General features: G+C 40.0%; 1 protein-coding gene across 1 annotated transcript; it reads right to left on the bottom strand.

The window, feature by feature from the left end:
• Positions 1-219: 219 nt before the first annotated feature.
• On the bottom strand, positions 220-1,296 carry GPR15 (G protein-coupled receptor 15). Its single transcript, XM_043998389.1, has one exon. It carries the CDS (start codon positions 1,294-1,296, stop codon positions 220-222), a length of 1,077 nt encoding a protein of 358 aa, XP_043854324.1.
• Between the last annotated feature and the right edge of the window lie 20,066 nt (positions 1,297-21,362).

The raw sequence follows: 21,362 nt of genomic DNA, 5'->3' as shown, positions 1-21,362 counted from the left end.
AATAACAATTGACTTACACACATCCATAGCCATTTCTCCCTTCATTTAAACCTTGATGTTCCTTCATCCTTAAACTTGTAAAAATACTGCCAGAATTTTCCCTCAACACTTTTCTCCTTTCTTCTTTTTCCTGATAAAACCATTTGAATCTCCCTTTCCCTGCATAAACAAAACAAAACAAAAAAGAAATTTTCCTAAAAACATTTCACTCCCTTTCTTTTACAGAGACACAGAACGTCTTCTCCTAGAAAAATCCTCTCCATGAAGGAAGTTGGCAAACACCTTACTAAGGTGACTGTCTGAGGTTTCAGTGCTGCTCCCAAGGTTGTAATTCTTCAGACAAGGACAGAGACAGCAGATAATAGCTCGCCTTATATAGCCATCGAAGAAATAATAAATGAAAGGGTTAATGCAACTGTTGGAAAATGCCAAAGGACCACTGACCTCCATGCCCACTTGGAGGATGGCAGAGGAAAAGAAGGGTTCTTCTTGTAGCCCAGAGATGATAGACAAAAGCTTGAAGATGTTAAAAGGTAGCCAGGAGCTGACAAAGGCCGCCACTACAATGAAGATAATTTTTATGGACTTTCTCAGCTTTTTGTTGTGTTTTCCTGATTGCTGGTAGTGTGCACACAATTTCCTTGCAATAGAGCAGTAGCAAGTCAAAATGCTCAGCAAGGGGACAAAAAACGTGAAAATTAAGGACACTAGGGCCCAAGCTCGTTTAGAGAGAGTGGCTGGCTCTTCTGCACAGTAGGGTTTATCCTCGATCATTGTCAGGTCCCTGGATAAAAGGGTTGGCAACCCCAGAAGGCAGGAGATAAACCAGACACTGACACAGATACCATAAGTGCAGTCTTTCCTCCTGAATTTCCTCGATGCAGAGGGGCACATGATGGCCAGGTAGCGTTCAGCACTCATGCAAGTCAGGAGGAAGACACTACTGTGCATGTTGACTGAAATGATGTAAGAGCTTCCCTTGCACAGGAACCAACCAGTCCTCCACAGCCCCAAAGATGCCTCCTTATCCACCCAGAGGGGCAGTGTAACAAGGAAGATGAAGTCAGAGACAGCCAGGTTGATGATAAATATGTCGATCAGTCTTTGGCTTCCCCGTTTGAAATGTAAGGCTCCAATCAGGATCAGGTTCCCCACAACACCGATCAGGAACACAACAGTGTAGAAGATGGGCAGGAAGACAGATGTGTACAGGACATGCAAGTGGTCATCCTCAAATTCAGGACCTTGGCTAGTAGCAAAGTTATCCACATAGTACAGGGGAGTTGTCTCATCCATCACAAAAATTGAAATACTGAAACTCAACAAGTCTTCTCACAACTTTGAGAGGTTTTGTGAGGATTTTAAAAATCTTCAGACGGGTTGTTTCATACACCAGCCACGTCTTTTTCTGCCACTTTAAAGCTGCTGAACAGAGCATAAAAACACATTTGTAAACCCAGTTTCTACCAATCAAAAAAAAAAAAAAGGCCAGCACCATCTAGTTCTGATTGGTTGTGGTTGTGGTTATCCTTATTTGCATTTGACCATGAAGCAAAGGAGTTTTGTTGTTGGGTTGTTTCTTTTCTTTCTTTTTTTTTTGGGGGGGTGGTGAGTGGGGGAGGGAAGGAGGGATTGGTCTTTCTTCTTTAAAACTTTAAACTTGTTTTTAAAGACTGTTTGGCCACAGTTAAAAGCAAACAAGTTTATCTTTTTGGAAGGCCTTGCCTTCCTTTTAAGTAATGAGTATTTTTTCTTTCCTGAGACTTAGCAATCTTCTCTCTTATTTGGAGGGGTTTTGAAGGGTGTTTTCTCTTCAAAGTTACAGGGTAGGTGGTAGTGGTGACAATAGTAAGAAAGCCCACGTTCACATGACTGGTGAAAATAAATAGGAAACTATAACTGGGAATGGCAAAAGGCAATGGTTGTTTCAATTTAGAGCCTTGAGAGATTAACTAAATAGCTCCAGATTCATTCCCCTTTTCTCTAGGTCTTCTGCTTTTACTAATAGAATTCATATTCCACTACCCACAGAACTTTTCCAAATCTTTTCTTTTCAAGTCTCCCACAAGTTCTGTTTCTTCTTCTTGCTCAGTAAAGAACTTTCCTTTTACTTTCCTGAAAAAAAGTAGACTATTCATCATGAGCTCCCTCTTTTCTTCTCTTCAACTCAGAACTCTTTGACATAATTTCAGATTTTCTGTCTTTGTTCTAGTCTTTGATAATGTTGAAAGCCAATCCTTCTACAGATTCCCTTGATCCCATTCTTGCCCATTTTCTCCAGCAGATTGTTTTATTACCCTTTGTCTCTCTACTTCATCTCTCCTGATTCTTTCTTTAATTAAAAAAATTATTCTGAACTTAAGAAATAAAACAAGCATTTCCATAACATAGTAGGATAGGAATAAAAGATGATTGCACATAAAACTGCAAATCTATTATGTATAACTTGCTATTCCTTTTAAAAATATTAAATAAAGTTATCATGTAACTTTTTTCCCTTTTTTTCTCCCCCCACACCCATTTGTCCTAGAGATGGTTACCATTAGACACAAATATGTGTCTGTATGTATGTATGTAGGTAGGTAAAACCATTCTATACATACTTGTATTTATCAGTTCTTTCTCTGGATGAAGATAGAATCTTTCCTTCATATGTCCTTTATAGTTGGGTATTTATAATAGTCAAAATTATTTAAACTGATTCTTTACCTACTGCCTTCAAATATGGCCAAGTCCCACCTTGCCATCCTTAAAAAACCTTCAGTAGATCCTACCATCTCCTCAAACTATCATCCTCTCTCTCTCTTCTCTTTCTCAGTTAAAATTCTTTTAAAAAAATCTGTCCTTACTCATTGCTTCCACTTCTCCTCTCATTCACTTCTCATTCTTTTGTAATCCAGTTTTCTAGCTGATCACTCAACAACTGAAATTGTACTTTCCAAAGTTACCAATAATCTGAAATTGCCTTAATTATTTATTTATTCATTCATTCCTTTATTTATTTGTTAGTTTATTTGCAACAAACATTTATTTTATTTTTTCCAGTTACATGTAAGGGTAGTTTTCAACATTCATTTTCATAAGATTTAGAATCCCAATTTTTTCTCCCTCCCTCCCTTTCTTCCCCCCTCCACAAGACAGCAACCAATCTGGTATAGGTTATAGATGTTCAATCCACAAGTGCTCTTTTTATCAGTTCTTTCTATGGAAGTAGACAGTATGCTTCATCATTAGTCCTTTGGGATTGTCTTGGATCATTGTATTGCCCACAATTGCTCACTGAACAATACTGCTGTCACTATGCATAATGTCCTCCCAGTTCTGCTCACTTTACTATACATCAGTTCATATGAGTCTTTCCAGGTTTTTCTGGGATCATCCTGTTTGTCATTTCCTATAGTACTTCCACTACATTCCTCTATACCATTCCACTACAATCATATACCACTACAGCTTCTTCAGTCATTCCTCAATTGATGGACATTCCCTTGATTCCCAATTACTAGCCACCACAAAGAGTTGCTATAAATATTTTTGTATAATTTCCCCCCTTTTCTCTTTTTCACAATTACTATTGTTAACTGTTTCTCTCTATCCTATTCCCTTCCCCATGATATTTACGCTATTATCTATCTTCTTTCACCCTATCCCTCTTTTTTTTTTGTTTTGTTTTTGTTTTTTTAGTGAGGCACTGGGGGTTAAGTGACTTGCCCAGGGTCACACAGCTAGTAAGTGTTAAGTGTCTGAGGCCAGATTTGAACTCAGGTACTCCTGACTCCAGGGCCGGTGCTCTATCCACTGTGCCACCTAGCTGCCCCACACCCGATCCCTCTTCAAAAGTGATTTACTTCTGTCTGTCCTCTCCCCCAATCTGCCCTCCCTTCTTTTGCCCCTCTCTCTTTATCCGCTTCCCCTCCTATTTTCCAGCCAGGTTAGATAGATTACTCCACCCAATTGAGCATCTATGTTATTCCCTCCTTGAGCCAATTCTGATGGGTGTTAGGTGTGTGTGGTAATCACTCCTTGAGCCAACTCTGATGAGATTAAGGTCTTTGAGGCTATTCTGATGAGTGCAAAGTTAATTTACTGCCCTGCTCCTCCCTCATCTCTTCCCCCACTCCATAAGCCCTTTCCTGTTTCTTTCATGTGGGATTTCACCCCTTTGCTACCTCTGCCCATCCCCCTCCCCCAGTACATTCCTCCTATCCCTCAATTTTACCCTAAAGATGTCATCATGGGACAGCCAGGTGACACAGTGGACAGAGCATCCACCCCAGACCCAGGGGGACCCCCAGCCAAAACCCAGCCTCAGACACAAGACAGTCACCCCTGCATGATGGCCCCCCCCCCAGTATGTCCCCCAAGTCCAATTTTTTATTGTTCTCTAGGGTCTTGTATTTGAAAGTCAAATTTGCCATTCAGTTCAGGTCTTTTCATCATGAATACCTGAAAGTCCTCTTTTTCATTGAAGTCTCATTTTTTTCTTCTAAAAGATTATACACAGTTTTGCTGGATAGGTGATTCTTGGTTGTAATCCCAATTCCTTTGCCCTTCAGAATATCATATTCCATGCCCTCTGGTCCTTTAATGTAGAAGCTGCTAGATCTTGTGCTACCCTGACTGGGGCTCCACAGTACTTGAATTCTTTCTTTTTGGCAGCTTGCAATATTTTCTCCTTGACCTGGGAGCTCTGGGATTTGGCTATAATATTCCTTGGAGTTTTCCTTTTGGGATCTCTTTCAGGAGGTGATTGGTGGATTCTTTTACCTTCTGCTTCTAGAATATCAGGTCACTTTTTCAGGTAGTCCAATAATTTTCAAATTCTCTCTCCTGGACCTATTTTCCAGGTCAGCAGTTTTTCCCAGAAGATATTTCACATTGCCCTCTATTTTTTTATTCATTTGGATTTGCTTTCTTATGTCTTGGTTTCTCATAAAGTCACTGGCTTCCATTTGTTCAATCCTAATTCTTGGGCAATTATTTTCATCAGAGAGTTTTCCATTTGGTTTTCCAAGCTGTTAACTTTTTTCTCATGTCTTTCCTGCATCACCCTCATTTCTCTTTCCATTTTTTCCTCTACCTCTCTAACTTTATCTTCAAAGTCCTTTTTAAGCACCTCTATGGCCTGAGACCAATTCATATTTTTCTTGGAAGCTTTAGATATAGGGACCCTGATGTGGACATCTTCCTCTGAGGGTGCACCTTGATCTTCCTTGTCACTAAAGAAACTTTCTATGGTCCTCACCCTCCTCTGTCTGTGCATCTTGCCTTTCTTTTACTTGAGTTTTAGCTCCTTAAAGTGGAGCACTATTTCCAGGCTGCACTATCCCAAGCTTCAGAAGTCCCAGGTGGTATGATTTAAGGAGGATCAGGTTCTTCACTTGTCTGGCCTGTTCCCTGGTCCATAGATGACCCCAGACCAACTTGCTAATTAACCAGCTTTGTGTGCTTTTGTTGCCAGCTCTGATAAGCCTATGCCCCTCCCCAACCTGGGCCACTGCTACTCAAGCCTATCTCCTGGTTCCCAGCAGGGGTGAAAAACCCAAGTTCTGCCTCAGCATAAGCAGAGACCCCCTGTAATCTCCCCCTGTCAAAGGCACAGACCTCTCAACAGACTATGAGCTTAGTTCCAGAGGACACTGGTGCTGCAGCTGATTCAGAGGTTCTGGGGGGTTTCTTTCTCTGGCGAAGCCTTCTTGGGACTGGATCTGTGTCAGGGTAACTGTGGGGTTGGGCTCCACTCCTGTCTCAGCACAGTAGCTCCCTCCTTTTGACCTTCCAAGCTGTCCTTGGCTGGAAAATGATCTTAGCACATTCTTCTGTGGATTTTGCTGCTCCAGGAATTGTCCTATGTCATTGTTTGGAGGTTTTTTGGAGTGATTGTATTGTGAGTTTGAGAGCTCACTGTCTTTCCTCCACCATCTTGGCTTCGCTCCAGAAGTCCTTATTTTCTGATCACTTTTTACTCTTGGATAATATTTTCTCTTGTTTTTCATGATACTACTGTTTCCTGGGTCCACTATTTGTCTGATTGCTCCTTCTCAATCTCCTTTGAAGGCTTATTCTCCATGTCATTCCCACTAATGCTGGTATACTCTAAAGCTCTGTTCGGTTTCATGTTTTCTCCTCCTCCTCCTCCTCCTCCTCCTCCTCGTCCTCTTCCTTCTTCTTCTCCTTCTTCTCTCTCACATTCTTTCTCTTCTATGTGTTTAATTTTCTATGCAAATCACTCTCAGATCTACTATAGGTATCATGCCCTAATGTCTCTCTCTCTCCTAAGGCTGTTGCATCAACTACCTCTACAACTATAACTACATTTCGAGTTGGATAGATCTATGTGGAATTCCAGGATGCAGTTATTTTTTAAATGTCTAATGATCGATTTTTATACTAAGATAAATTTAAACTAGAGAAAGAAAAAATAAGAAAAAGACATTGAGTGATTTTCTTTCTTTTTCTTTCTTTCTTTCTTTCTTTCTTTCTTTCTTTCTTTCTTTCTTTCTTTCTTTCTTTCTTTCTTTCTTCTTTGGGGGGGGTGGCGTGGAGCGCAAGGCAATGAGGGTTAAATGACTTGCCCAGGATCACACAACTAGTAAGTGTCAAGTGTGTGGGGCCTGATTTGAACTCACGTCCTCCTGAATCCAGGGCCAGTGCTTTATCCACTGTGCCACCTAACTGCCCCCTGAGTAATTTTTTTTGAAAGGCCTCACAAGCTTTCTATTGTTAACTGATTGCTATTGCAACAACATGAGAGAAATAATAATAATAATTATACCTAACCCTAAATTGTGATTAGTGAATCTTGCTGTTTGAGATAAAATGTTTTGACATTGTGATTTGAATTTTGTTTTGAGTGCCAAATTCAGGTATTATTGTCTGAATTATCATCATAGCAGGAATCTACCATTCAAGAGACGTGGCAAGAGCTACTCAGAGGGAGTATGACTTCAGAACTGATGCAAGTGGATGTATGTCTCTGGGAAAGTTGAGAAGATGACCATACAAAGGTAATGGCAGGAGCCTCTTGACATGGTTTCCCCATTGTGTTATTTCCTTTTAAAACAGGAATATCTTTTAACCAGTTAATCTTGAACCTGGCTATATTTGGCTGTTCTAAAAATTTAACTATGACTCTTACCTGAAATTAAATAGAACTAAGGCTGCTTTATCCTGTTATACCTGTGTTAAGTCACTCTATGCCCTTAGGCTTAAGCTTGGAGGAAGTCTTGTGGTTGTTACAACCATATCCCTCCTTCTGCCTTTCATAGCAAATGTCTTTAACCATGGCAGATAAAACCATATTTTGTTTTAATAATGAATCTTATTTCTATAATCTTTTTTACAATGAATCTTGCAAAATTCTAGTATCTCTGAACTGCTATAATGGTATGCAAATATAAGGTGCTTTATTAAGGAACTTACTTTGATCTTCTTCTTCTAGCTCTGCTGTTTAGTAACATTGCCTAAAGAATCTCCACAAGTGACCTGGAACCAGGAGATGGTCAAGGAAATCCCTCCACAAACTTGCTCTGGTAACAGGATGAGTAAGATACCATTCGGTTTTCAGCCAGAATTCCCATGTCCATTGCCTGCCCCGAATTAAACCAGGCAGTGAACTTTTTACTGGGTAAGCCCCTCTGGAGATATGAACTACACTTGCTGGAACATGAACCATAACAGCTACCTGGCCTTATGGGATCCATCTTACATCTTGTGAGTATTGAGTTGAGGAATTTGTTAAGGAGGGGTGATACAGAATTTATTTTTTGTATTTTGCTATTTTATCTTATTTTTATTTATTGACATATTTTTGTTTGGGTACAACAGATATACCAACCAACATGAAAATAAATCTTTACAAGGTATATTTGCTGAAAACAATTAAGCAAAGCAACCTAATTGGATGATTGTGACTGATAGTGTGACAGGAAAATGACTCTAACTCAATGATTTTCTGGAACTCAGCAGCAAAGTGTCAAAGCCTCTTTTATTCCTTTCTTGTGAGAAAGGGTACTGGGAGCAGTGATTCAGTGATGTAGCGAGCAAGTACAAAGAATGGGAGCACACAGGCTCCTTTTATCCTGTTCCCCTAAGGCATACCTCATTCACCATTGGCTACTTACTAGGGAGTTAAAATCTGGTCCCCAAATCTGGCTAATCAAAAGGTACATTTAGAAAACCTACTTAGATAATTATTCATTGTCTTAATATCCAATCAATTTTTTTCTGATAAAAGTGTTTTATTTTTTTCCAGTTACATGTAAAAATAGTTCTCAACATTTGTTTATATAAGCTTTCCAATTTCAGATTTTTCTCCCTCCCTCCCCTCCCTCCCCCCCTCCCCTAGACTGGAGGTAATTTGATATAGGTTTTATATATATATATATATATATATATATATATATATATATATATATACACACACACACATAATAACATTAAACGTATTTCTGCATTAGTCATATTATAAGAGAAAAATCAGAGCAATGAGGAAAAGCCTCAAAATGGAAAACAACAGCACCAAAAGCAAAAGAAATAGTATGGTTCAATCAACATCTCTACTCCACAGTTCTTTTTTTTTTTATTTTTTCAGGATTTGGAGACCCCCTTCCATCATGGGTCCCCTGGATCTCTTCTGTACCATTGCAGTGGTGAGAAGAATCCATACACACACACACACACACACACACACACACACACACACACACACACACACACACACACACACACACACACATATATATAACCTATATCAGATTACCTGCTGTCTAGGGGAGGCGGGGAGGGGAGGGAGGGAGAAAAATCTGAAATTGGAAAGCTTGTATAAACAAAAGTTAAGAACTATCTTAACATGTAAGGGAAAAAATAAAATACTTTATTAAAAACAAAACAAAAAAACCACACAATGTTGATGATACTGTGTACAATGTTCTTCTGGTTCTGCTCATCTCAGTCATCATCAGTTCATGCAAGTCCTTCCAGGTTTCTCTGAACTCCTCCTTCTCATTGTTTCTTACAGCACAATAGAATTCCATTACATTCATATACCACAACTTGTTCAGCCATTCCCCAATTGATGGGCAACCCCTCAATTTCCAATTCCTTGCCACCACAAAAAGAGCAGCTATAAATATTTTTGTACATGTGGGTCCTTTTCCCTTTTTTATGATCTCTTTGGGGAAAAGACCCAAAAGTGTTATTGCTGGGTCAAAGGGTATACACAGCTTTATAGCCCTTTGGGCATAATTCCAGATTGCTCTCCAGAATGGCTGATATCCAATCAATTTAGAGCATTTCTCAATCCATTGATTTTGCCTAACCTACTTCCATCTAAGTATTCCTCCACTGGGATTGTCTCATGTTTCCATGTCCTGACATTATCTTGGGGAAGTTCACTTTACCCAAGCTTGAGCCTCTAAACTTAAACCTCTTCCTTTCTGAGAAGAATCCAGAGCCTATTCTAACATAGCACATACTATTTTCTACTTCTGATCATTACTGTTTGCAATATGAAAGGAAGATATGTGCTTTAACTTTAATAATTTGGTACCAAATTTGTCCATTGTATTTGAGCTGAGCTGATTTTTTCCCCCTTTGGATTTGTCTTCATTTACATTGCTGTAGTTACTATTGCATCTATTCCTCCTCAGGTTTTAAATAATCATTCATTGGAGTTGAAGGAAAGGACAGGTAGTAGAGGATGAATATGAGTGCCACCCTGTAAGAATAGTGTCAAGAACACCAAAGCTTAGAATGATCTGAGACCAGTGAAGAAAGTTAAAAACAAAAAGTTGTTTAAAGCTAGAAAGGGGAAGAGAAAGCATCAAAGAAATGTTGGAAGGGCTGCTTTGGTGGATGGGACAATAATGGAAGGCAGAAAGACTCAATCTTCATTATTCTATTTCCTCAGCCAAAGGCAATAATCTTGGGACCAATAAAGAGGGAATAAAAACAGATAATAGAAAATTAAAACCTAAAACTAAGGTAAGAAGGGAGATAGTAAGAACATTCTGGATTGATCTTGAGAAAGGCAAGTAACCAGGTCCAGATGAATTGTATTCTAGACTACTGAAAAACATGATAGACAAAATTATTAAGCCATTTTCAGTGATCTTCTAAACATTATGGATAATGGGAAAGGTACCTCAAGACTCCAAGAGATCAAATGTCTTGATTTTTAGAGAGAGAGAGAAGAGAGTAGATGCTATGAACTACATTTTTGTGAACTCAATTTGACTCTGGTAAAAATTGTTGAATTTATTATTAAGAGTATGGTAAGGTGGCACAGTGGATAAACACCGGCCCTGGAGTCAGGAGTACCTGAGTTCAAATCCGGCCTCAGACACTTAACACTTACTAGCTGTGTGACCCTGGGCAAGTCACTTAACCCCAATTGCCTCACCAAAAAAAAAAAAAAAAAGAGTATGGTAAGGGGGCAGCTAGGTGGCACAGTGGATAGAGCACTGGCCCTGGATTCAGGAGCACCTGAGTTCAAATTCGGCCTCAGTCACTTGACACTTCCTAGTTGTGTGACCCTGGGCAAGTCACTTAACCCCCATTGACTTGCAAAAAAAAAATGTTTTTAATTTAAAAAATAAATAAAAAAATAAAGAGTATGGTAAGCAGAGGCAGCTAGGTGGCATAGTGGATAGAGTACCGGCCCTGGATTCAGGAGCACCTGAGTTCAAATCCAACTTCAGACACTTAACACTTACTAGCTGTGTGACCCTAGGCAAGTCACTTAACCCCAATTGCTTCACCAAAAAAAAAAAAAAAGAGTATGGTAAGCAAACATCAGGAAAAAGAATATGATGATCACAAAGAACTAATAAGGCTTCATAAGGTTATGTCTTGCTATGCCACAAATAGCAAATGTGAGAAAACAATTATTAATAATGGGCTTAGTTCAGGAACTTTACCTGATCTTTTTCAAAGCCAGACCAGAGTCAATAGAAATGGAATTCAGACTAACTCAGTAGAGATTAAAACTGCACCTATCTGAAAATGCCATTGCCCTCAGGGAGTCTGTCTTTCACTAGACCCTGAGCTCAGCATGGTACAGCTCATTTTAATATGGACCACCCTCAGGTCACGTAGGCCAATGGAATTGAATGATGCTAGCCAATTAGTTTTGTGTAATGTGTAAGAACTGCCCCTGGGGAAGGAGGAACTGGGGTGCACTTCAGCAGGCTTAAGGTCTCTCACACTCTCTTGTGCCTACCAGCTTGAGCTAGGCACATATTTCAAACAATATACAAAAAAAAAACATAAGAAGTAGTTGTTATTGTCAGAGGGATTGTAAACACATTCATACCTTGTTGGTGAAGCTAAAAATTAGTCAACTTATTTTTTAAAAGTAACTAAAATGTTCATACTCTTTAACTCAGAAATTCTCCTGCTAGACATATACTCCAAGAAGTTTAAACAAAGAAAAAGACCTCCTCTATGCCAAAATATTCATACTAGCTCTTTTATGGCAGCTAAAAACTGAAAACAAATTGCATATCCATAATTATAGTAAATAGCTAGCATTTCTATAGCTCCTTTAGGTTTATAAGGCACTTTACATGTTTTATCTCATTTTAGCCTCACAAAAACCCTATAAGGTAGGTGTTATTATTTCCCCCAATTTTACAGATAAGGAAACTAAGATTCAGAAAATTATCATGTGACCCTTGGCAAGTAACTTAACCTCTCTTGATCTCTGTTTCCTTATCTGAAAAAGGGAGGTAATAATAGTACCTACCTCATAGGCCTGTGGGGAAGATCAAATGAGATAATATATGTAAAGTGCTTTGCAAATGTTAGCTATTATCATATGTGAAATGATGTAGAAAAATAGAAAACAGGAAATGATATGCAAAATAACTACAACAACAAAAATAGAACAATAAAAACAAAGCTGAACACTATAATTATGGCTGTTTGGTCGGGGTAGTTGAGAAAATACACTTCCCTCCTTTCTTTTCAGAGGTGAGGAACTATATGTATGGATTATTTAATATGTGATCCATATGTTGACTGATTTTGTTGTGCTGATTTTTTTTCTTTTTCTAAAAATAATTTGTTTACAAGGAAAGGCTCAAGGGGTCAGGGAATGTGGGAGAATCAATCAAATCAAAAATCATTTTAGGCACCTACTTTGTGCAAAGGCAGTGGAGATTAGAAGATGTTTTGGTTTTTGTTTGCTTTGTTTTTTTAAAAGCTGTACTACCTCTCATTGAACTAGAAAAAAAATCACTGCCTTCAAGGAACCTACATTCTAGTGGGGGAAATAACATGTATATAGAGAGCATATATAAAACAAATATAGAGTGGTTATGTGAAGGGAAGATCAGAAAATTTTCTGTGTAGAAGGTAGCTCTTGAGCTGATTCCTGATAAGTATCAAAGATTCCAAGAGGTGGAGTTGAAGATGGAATATATTCCAGGTATGATGTGTCAACCTGAAAATTATTAAAACTATCAATATAACAAAATTAAGGGCTTTAATAGGGGCAGAGGAGTTATGACTAGAGATACTGCCATAGCAGATGCTAGGAGTATCCCAAGAGTGGGCCTAAAAATAGTTTATAGACTACAAACAACAATATCAACAAAACAGTGCAAGTGAAAAGGCTGCCTTTAGGGTTGATTACCTTTTGTTTTGTTGATTACCTGTTAAGTTTTTACATAATAAACTGAGAGTAATAAGATTATCATTGGGAGATCTACAAAGTAATCAGAGGCTGAAATTGACAAAGCATGGTCAGCTCCAGGCAATTCATTGGTCTGGGGAAATGAAACAAAAAGAAGTCAGTTAGTTCTCAGTAAATTGTGTTTGTCAGGAGAGTCAGCCCACACTCAAGGAAATGGGAGATGGGTCATAGTGTATGAAGAAAAGACAGATGACCAATATGGCAGAACTATACAGTATGTGAAAGATGTGTAATGTGTAAGTTGAATGGAGAGGTGATAGGAAGGGGTCAGATGGTGAAGAACTTTAAATGCCAAACAGAGGAGTTTATATTTGATTCTTGAAATAATAGGTAATCACTGGAGTGTAGTGGGGGGGGGGGTTGGAGGGGGGGGGGCTTGGCAGTTGGGGGAGGGGGGTGTTAATCTGCATAAGAAACCCCATTTAAAAATTTCTGGGACTCAGTGTTGGAGACCTATCAAAGTGATGTGGGCTGGAATGTGGGGTTAAATTAATAGTGATTTGTCCCAAAAGAATTACAAGACTCAGTGACTCAGTTTCCCAAGTTTTACTGCAATACTGTGGGTGACCATAGGGAGAGAACCAGAATATTGGAAAGGAAAGGAAGGCAGTTATATTTATAGTACAGATAAATTGATTATCAATCTCATTATAATAATCTCCACCTTGGGGAGGTACAAGGGAGGGCCTGTCCTCATTATAATATTCTCCACCTAGGGGTGTTTCTGGTGAGGGCTTATCCTAATTTGGAGTTCCTGGGGTCCTAAGCCAACCCCGGAAGCAGGTACCTTTTTCAGTGGGGGTGTGTTTTGGGGGTTTATACATCATAAGGTGAATCTGGGGACAAAATTGGCCTTTTCTGCACGTCTCTTTCTGATTCCCATGGCTAATTTCAAAATATAATCATTTTTCTTTAGAATTTCTATAGTCTTATCAGGTCTTTGAGGCCTAGCTCCCTCTGTTCCCATTATGGACACAGATTTCTGTGGGTACAAGAACCTAGCATTTTGACTTGTATGTTATCCATTAACTGGGTCTGACTCCCTTTTGGAGCTAATATCTGAATTAGAACTTGGGTCTTAGGTTTTTCTATTAACCCTTTTTTGCCTCCTACATCAAAAGGTCTTTATTTATACATTTGCATGTGAATGGGCCAGCTCCCTAATGGAAATGGTGGCAAGCATGGGACTCAAGAGTTCTTTTGTCTCTTAACCTGGCTGGCTCTTTCCTTCTTCCTCAGTTACAATCTTTGAGCCAAGACACTGGAATCAAATGCTAGCCAATTAGAATGCAGTATAGTCAAAGGGGCAGCTCTCTAAACTTCTCCCCCACATGACCACCCTTGGGTCTCTCTCATCATGTGATCCTGATTGCTGGGGAGGGGGGAGGAAAGGAGCCATTAGTAAGCACCCTTCTCCCAGCTAAAATTCACCTCCCAGGCATTAATTGTTCCCCAGACAACTTCAATCATCTTTTGAGGGGGGGGGGTCCATATTTTCCCACAACCTATAAATTAAAGAAACAATCAATATAGGAGAAATAAGGTCTTTAATTACAGCAGAGGAACTACAGCTCATGGTATTGCAAAGCTCAGAAGCTAGGAATACCCAAAGATGGGAAACAAGGACACGGTTTTTATGGGGTAACAGAACTGAAGGAAACCAGAAGATTGCTCCAGAGTCACATACAACTACTTAATGTAAGTGAACCTTTGACAAAAGACACAATAGAACTGCTCCAGAGTTAAGTATAGATGCTACTTAACTCTAAATAGAAACTACTTAATGTAGATGGACTCTTTTACATAATAACATAAAGTCCTGGGAGTAAGGTAGGGAAACATTGGGAGGGTATAAATTGCTTGGGGGAAGGTGGGGGAGGTCCATAAATCCATCATGAGTCTAGAATTGACAAAGACCATCAGCCCCAGGCAATTTACCTGCCTGGGTAGGGGGACTGGGTAGGGAGTCAGTTCTCAGTAAATTTTGTAGTTATCAGGGGGCAACATGCTAAAACCTGACCTTAAGCAATCACTTAGGTAACTATTTAAAGGATAGATTTGAACTGAAATAGACTCAAGGTAGGGAGACCAAGGAGGTTATTGTAATAGTAAAGGGGAGAAGCAATAAGGTGCCTTAATGTGGTGGTGGTTGTGAGTAGAGAGAAGGGAATATGCCCAAGAGTTGACAATAAGATTTGGCACTTGATTTAGGCCTAGCATACCCCAGAAGTTCTCTGGGGTAAATCAAAGAACCTTCTCCTTTAGAATCTAAACCTAAGGAGAGACACACCTAAAGAAATAAGTGGCAGGATTGGGACTGAGCTAGCTCTAGAACCACCACCCTTCATTCCAGTCTCCCCCACCCCTTGGGGAGATAATATTGGGTGTGGCTGTTGCCTTTGTGGCCTGAGGAGTAGAAAGATGGCTTGAGAAATCCAGAGCCACACCTCACCCAACTTCCCCCAGCCACCACCAGTGGGGGATGGTCCTCCCCAGTAGAGGAACTTTCCACAGTTAGATGATTGGACCACCATCAGACCTCTATAAAAGTATCTGCCGGTCTCCTGCTGGAGGAGATAGGTATCTCAGAGCCACGCCTCTGTGCCATGCCTTCTCCCCATGAGAAGTCCAAGGATTTCTCTCTTGGTTTCCCTTCCCTAGCCCCTAAATAAACTTATTATCTTATTCTATTGGATTTGTGTGCAAGAGGGTGTAATTCATTAAAGAGGAATTCCTAAGGACCCCTATCCCAAACCCCTATCTCAAACCCCCATATATTTCCCCATAACAGAATGAATGTATGGATGAATGAGAGAGGAATCAAGGGGGATTCCTTGATTGTGAGCCTCAATGACTGAAGGATGACAGTATCCTCAACAGTAAAGGAAAGGAAAGGTATAGGTTTGTGGGAAAAAATAAAGAGTTCTGCTTTGGGCATGTTCACGTTGAGATGCCTGTGGGAAATTTATTTCACTATGTCTTCCAGTTCATGATAAGAACTAGTAGTACTCAGGACAGAGACTAGAGCTGGATATATAGATATAGGAGTCATCTCCATAGAGATGATAATTGAACTTAGGGGAGCTTATGAGGTCACCAAGTGAGATAATATCATAAGAGATCCCAGGATGGAGCCTTGGAGTATACCAACAGTTGGACAACATGGACAATGATCCAGCAAAGGGGAATGACTACTAGTAGCAGACAAGATGAGAAATAGGAGAGAACAGAGTCACAAATGACCCAAAGAGATGAGAGTGTTCAGCAGAAGAGGGTTGAAGGTCCTCAACAGTGTCAAATAATGCAAGAAGGGTAAATACTGAGATGAGGACATTTGATTTGGCACTTAAGAGATCTTGGTAACTTTGGAAACAGCAGTTTTAGTTGACTGATCAAGTTAGAAGCCAGATTTCAGAGGGTTTATAAGTGACTGAGAGTGAAATGGTGACACTTAGTGGAGATTGCTTTTTCAAAGAAATTGGCTGAGAGTGAGGAATAATTGGACAATAGCCCTCAGGGATGGTAGAATCTAATGACTGATTTGTTTGTTTGTTTAAAGATGGGGAACACTTAAGTATGTTTGAGGCAGCAGAGAAGAAATTAGTACAAAGGAAGAGAGAGAGAAAGGCAGAGACAGAGAGACAGAGACAGACAAAGAGAGAGAAGGGCAGGCAAGGAGAGGGACACTGAAGTATGATAGTAGGAGCAATTTGCTCATGAAGTTGGGAGGGAATAGAATGGAAAGTACATGTAGAGACACTGGCCTTTCTGTGGAGAAGGTCTACTTCTTTTTTTGGGGGGGAGGAGCTACTTCTGAAGAACTGGAATAAAGGGGGAGATAGGGTGGGATGCCATCAAGGGGTTGTAAGATGAGGAGGAGGAGGGAAGAACAAGGAGATCTTGGCAAATGGACTTGATTTTTTCTGTAAAGTATGAGATGAAGGAGCTCAGTTGAGAAGTTGGTGGGGAGAGGCTGTGGGAGGTTTAAAGAGAGCAGAGAAGGTTTGGAGAAACCATTTTAGAGCAAGAGAGAGAGAATAAATTAAGGAGGACCAACAGGATGGCCTTGAGAATGTGAGGAAACAGTTGAAATTATAGCAGATTCAGTTGGCACACTTACATGATTTTTTTTTTCTAACTCTAGTAGCACATGAGTATGAGGGCAGAAAAGCAAAAGGCAGGGGAGAGGGTAGTAATCCAGGATTTGGATTTGGAAAGGTGTTAGTAGCAATAGAACAATGGAACAAGGAAATTGAGAATAGAGAATAGTGTAGAATTGAACTGACTTATGAAAGGGTTAAGTTTGGGAAGGGAAGAGTGTAACCAGAAGAGGGAATGTGGCCTAAGTACTAAGTAGAGAGAGGATTTCATAGCCTTAGTAATGATGGAGAACAGGTTTAGGTGGAGCTGTGAAGAGAGAGAGAGAGAGAGAGAGAGAGAGGGAGGGAGGGAGAGGGAGGGAGAGAGAGGGAGGGAGAGAGGGAGCAATAGGAGATTGTGATCAGATAAAGAAATTTCACAGTTCTTGATCATGGAATGGAACACTTGTGGATGATGACAAGATCAAGGGTGTGATAAAGGAATAAATCCCAAGAATTAAACAGATCGAAGACCTGAGAGGTAAGGGTATTTGAGAGAGTTTCCACATGTATTTTGAAGTCCCCTAATATTAGGGCAGGAGTTAGGGTGACTTAGCAGGAAAGTGATTTCATAAGAAATTAAAGGGGCATGATACAAAAGGGTCTCAAAATGAGTAAAAGGGAAGCAGGGGAAATTCCCATTGAAAAGTTTCAATTAGGGGCAGCTAGGTGGTTCAGTGGATAGAGCACTGGCCCTGGATTCAGGAGTACCTGAGTTCAAAGCTGGCCTCAGACACTTGACACTTACTAGCTGTGTGGCCCTGGGCAGGTCACTTAACCCTCATTGCCCAGCAAAAAAAAAAAAAAAAAAAAGTTTCAATTATCTCAAAAAAGCATGAGTGGAGGACCACAGATTACATGGTGGGTGTTGAGAGGGTAATATATTCATAAAAGAATGTACTATACAAACAAAAGGCATTATTTTTTTAAACTGTTCAATAAAATGAAATTTAATAGTGATAAATGTATAATCATACACTTGGGCTTAAAAAATCGATTCCATAAGTTTAAGATGGAGAAGGTAAGATATGTCTGAAAAAGACCTGGAGGTTTTAGTGGACTACAAATTCATTGTAAGTTAATAAGGTGGTAGGCAGCCAAAAAAAAGCTAATTCAATGTTATAGTATATTGAGAGTTATAATATCCATGACAATGGCCAGTTACATACTACAGTATTTTAGGGAGAATATTGATAAACTAAAGAGAATCCAAAGGGCTGTGACCAGTACAGCGTGGGTTTGGCCAGACCCAAATCAGTGAATATGGAAGTGTCTACCTAGGAGATGTCAGAGACTTGCTTCTGAGACAGGAGACATGCGTGGATATTCTGAGTTAGCCTCCCATGTGGGTAGGAACATCTTCTTTCCATTGGCCATATAGCTAGAGTACTCTACATTTTTTTTTTTTTTTTGGTGAGGCAATTGGGGTTAAGTGACTTGCCCAGGGTCACAGAGCTAGTAAGTGTCAAGGGTTTGAGGCTGTATTTGAACTCAGGTCCTTCTGAATCCAGGGCCGGTGCTCTATCCATTGTGCCACCTAGCTGCCCCTAGAGTACTCTACATTTTTATATCTACTTGAGTGAGGCACACTCACTCCCTTTTTTTCATGGTAGTGTCCAATGGGAGGACTCATTCACTCACAGCAACTTGCTATGTAGTAAAATGGGGGAAATGACCACCTTCCTATTCCCGTTAGGCCCTGTGGTCCTAAGAAATGGGCATACAGTTTTGGTCTTGTTTTATTTTTCCTCTCCAGTTCTAGGGCCAGGGAACAGAGTCCCAAACCAGGAGCTTAAGCCATGGGGACCTTGGAGCCCAGGATTTCAGAATGGAGGTTGCAATCAGCTCAGCAGAGAAAGGATCTATAAGTCCTGGGTAGGATGAAGAGGGCTGGGCTGGCTTTGGATATAAACTTTGGTGGGACTGATGCTATGTAGAAGCAGAGTTAAATTTGTGAACCTAATCCCCTTCCTCTCACCTTCCCAGAACCCATGGAAGTGGTTTAGGGGGAGCAATATGTCTCCCTGAGTTAGGGGGAAATGTTTATATGTCTGGTCAGTGCTTAGCACAGTGCCTGGCACAAAGTAGGCACTTAATAAATGTCTATTGACTGAGTGAGTGGTTGTCCTTGCTATGCCTTTGAAGTAAATATTTCTTTGTAAAAGCTAATCTAATGATTGTGTTGTTAAATAGAATTGAGGTACCTGAACTCTAAAATTGGATGAGCCCAATTGGTAGGAGTTTGAGCCAATGCCAGAGATGAGACTCTCCCCACCTCACAGCCCACACAAGGGTACCAGAGAACCACAGGAGGAACAGTGACATGTTACAGACCTGGTCTTCAGGAAGTGGGGGCCAGAGAATCAATCACTCTTCTAAGTGGGAGATAGCAGCAATCTGTTTCTGAGGCAGCAGATTTGGCACATGTAGAGATTTTATATTGCTTACTACCTAGGTTCCTCCTTTTGGGGTAGTCTAGGCATGTGCTTACACCCCTGTAATAGTAGGATTAAAAAAAAGCCTCAAGCCCATGTCACGTAAGGATCTATTAAAGAAACTGGAGTTGTTTAAAACAGAGGGAGAAAAAAAAGACATGATTTCTGTCTTCAAGTATTTGAGGAACTGTCATACAGTAAAGAAAGTAGATTTGCTCTAACTCCAAAAATTAGGAGCAAAGAATAAAAGTTGCAAAGAAAAAAACATGGTAGAAGAAATTCTTGTTCAAATAAAGGATGATCAGGGGGCAGCTAGGTGGCACAGTGGATAAAGTACCGGTCCCAGATTCAGGGGGACCTGAGTTCAAATCTATCCTCAGACACTTGACACTTACTTGCTGTGTGACCCTGGGCAAGTCACTTAACCCTCATTGCCTTGCAAACAAATAAGGGATGATCAGACAACCTTTGAGGTTCCCTCCAATTTTGAGATTCTGTGATTTTAAGAACATAGGCAAGCATACAGCAGATGTAGGTTATGTAGCAAAAGGGGTGGGGGTGGGGAAGGTAGGCAATATTATAAGACTGTGAGATTTAAAATTGGATATAAGAGCATTAAACTCCCCCTTTAACTTTTCCCTTATATATCTCCCAGACCACTAAGAAAAAGAAGCCTCTGAGCGTTAATCAGTGAGGGATTAGTTTTTATTGTTTGGGGATTAATTAGATAACAAGAAGGTGATACCAATTAGGGAAATAGGAAAGTAGAAATACAACTGAATAATCCTAGATCTAAGCTTAGTCTATATTCTTTTATAAAACTCACCAAATCCCAAAACTGCCTGACAGGCCGAGAACCAAAGCCAACCACCAAAACGTTGTCACCGCTGGTGTGAACGAGAAAGAGAGCCAACTTCTGTTTCTACTCTCAGTTTTAAGTTGGCGTCCCGGAAGTACTGCGCGCTTGGCCATGCTCTCCGGGCGGCAGCAGCAGGCGAACTGCCGTTTGTCGCTGTCTCCTCCCCAAAAGGGGCGGTCCTTCAAAAGCCGCTTCAGTAGCATGCAATCAACTCTCAAATGATTAAGCTAAAACTTCCGTTTTTTACCACAAGATTTGTTGAAAAAAAGGAAGATGTTTTAGATCCAGATTCAAAATTACTCTATCCTTTAAATTTGTCATTGTTCTTTAGCAAATGGAAAGTAGGAATCTCATACATTTATGAACGTTATTGAGGGTGACTTTAGACAACAATCGGATACTTATATAAATTCCCCTTCTCTTAGTTCTTCCTACTACAAGTTTAGTCTGAATATATTAGGGAGTAGGAGGTAGGAGGGAAAAAAGACAGGGAGAAAGTGGGAAATTATATGTGTGTCTGTGGGACAACAATAGCTTGCTTAACATAATACATGTCCTTGAAAAAACAATAACAACAACAACAAAAACTCTGTATAATTTGGGGGGGTGTGCAAAATATAATTCTATTTTAAATGTTTGCAAGAACTAGATAAAGATATTCTGTGAAACATTTTCTAAAGAATATGTAACCAAAACATGAGCTGCCACACATAAGTAGAACATGAACAAGTAATAAAATTAAGATGAGGTATATGTGGTAAAAATTTTTTGTGGTAAAGATTAATATTCCCATTTTTAGCTAACTCATTTGGGAGGTGCCACACCTGGCCCACCCTGAGGTTAGAACGCTACTGAGCTCAGAAAGGCAGCTTTTGAAGGACCTCCCCTTTTGGGGAAGGAGAGATTGAATGCTCCCTGAAGGGAGGCAGGCTGCTTCTGGAATGCTAGGTGTCTTCCAGAACTCGGCATTTTCCTTCTTGGCCCTTGTGCTGGAGGCGCATGTTCGTGCTCTGTCTGGGGTGACCGCTGTTCTGGCGAGGAACTGCAGACTGTCCCGGGGGTTGGTGAGTTAATTACGGAAAACCCTAAACTCCTTTGAACTAGCTTAATTGGGAATGGTCTGGGTATTAAATAGATTAAGCTTAGAGTTAAGAGCATTTATCTGTATTTCTATTTTCCTATTTCCTTATCTTTGATTTTTATTAGTTTCACCTTTGTTGTTTAATTAATTC

This window comes from Dromiciops gliroides, chromosome 3 (assembly GCF_019393635.1).
Source record: "Dromiciops gliroides isolate mDroGli1 chromosome 3, mDroGli1.pri, whole genome shotgun sequence".
Lineage (NCBI taxonomy): Eukaryota > Metazoa > Chordata > Mammalia > Microbiotheria > Microbiotheriidae > Dromiciops > Dromiciops gliroides.
The sequence above is the reverse complement of the archived record's forward strand: the minus strand, read 5'-3'. Positions and strand labels throughout refer to the sequence as shown.

Bases quoted from the DNA above. Each gene is read 5' to 3' on its own strand.
- GPR15 (XM_043998389.1), bottom strand. From the start codon at position 1,296: ATGGATGAGACAACTCCCCTGTACTATGTGGATAACTTTGCTACTAGC.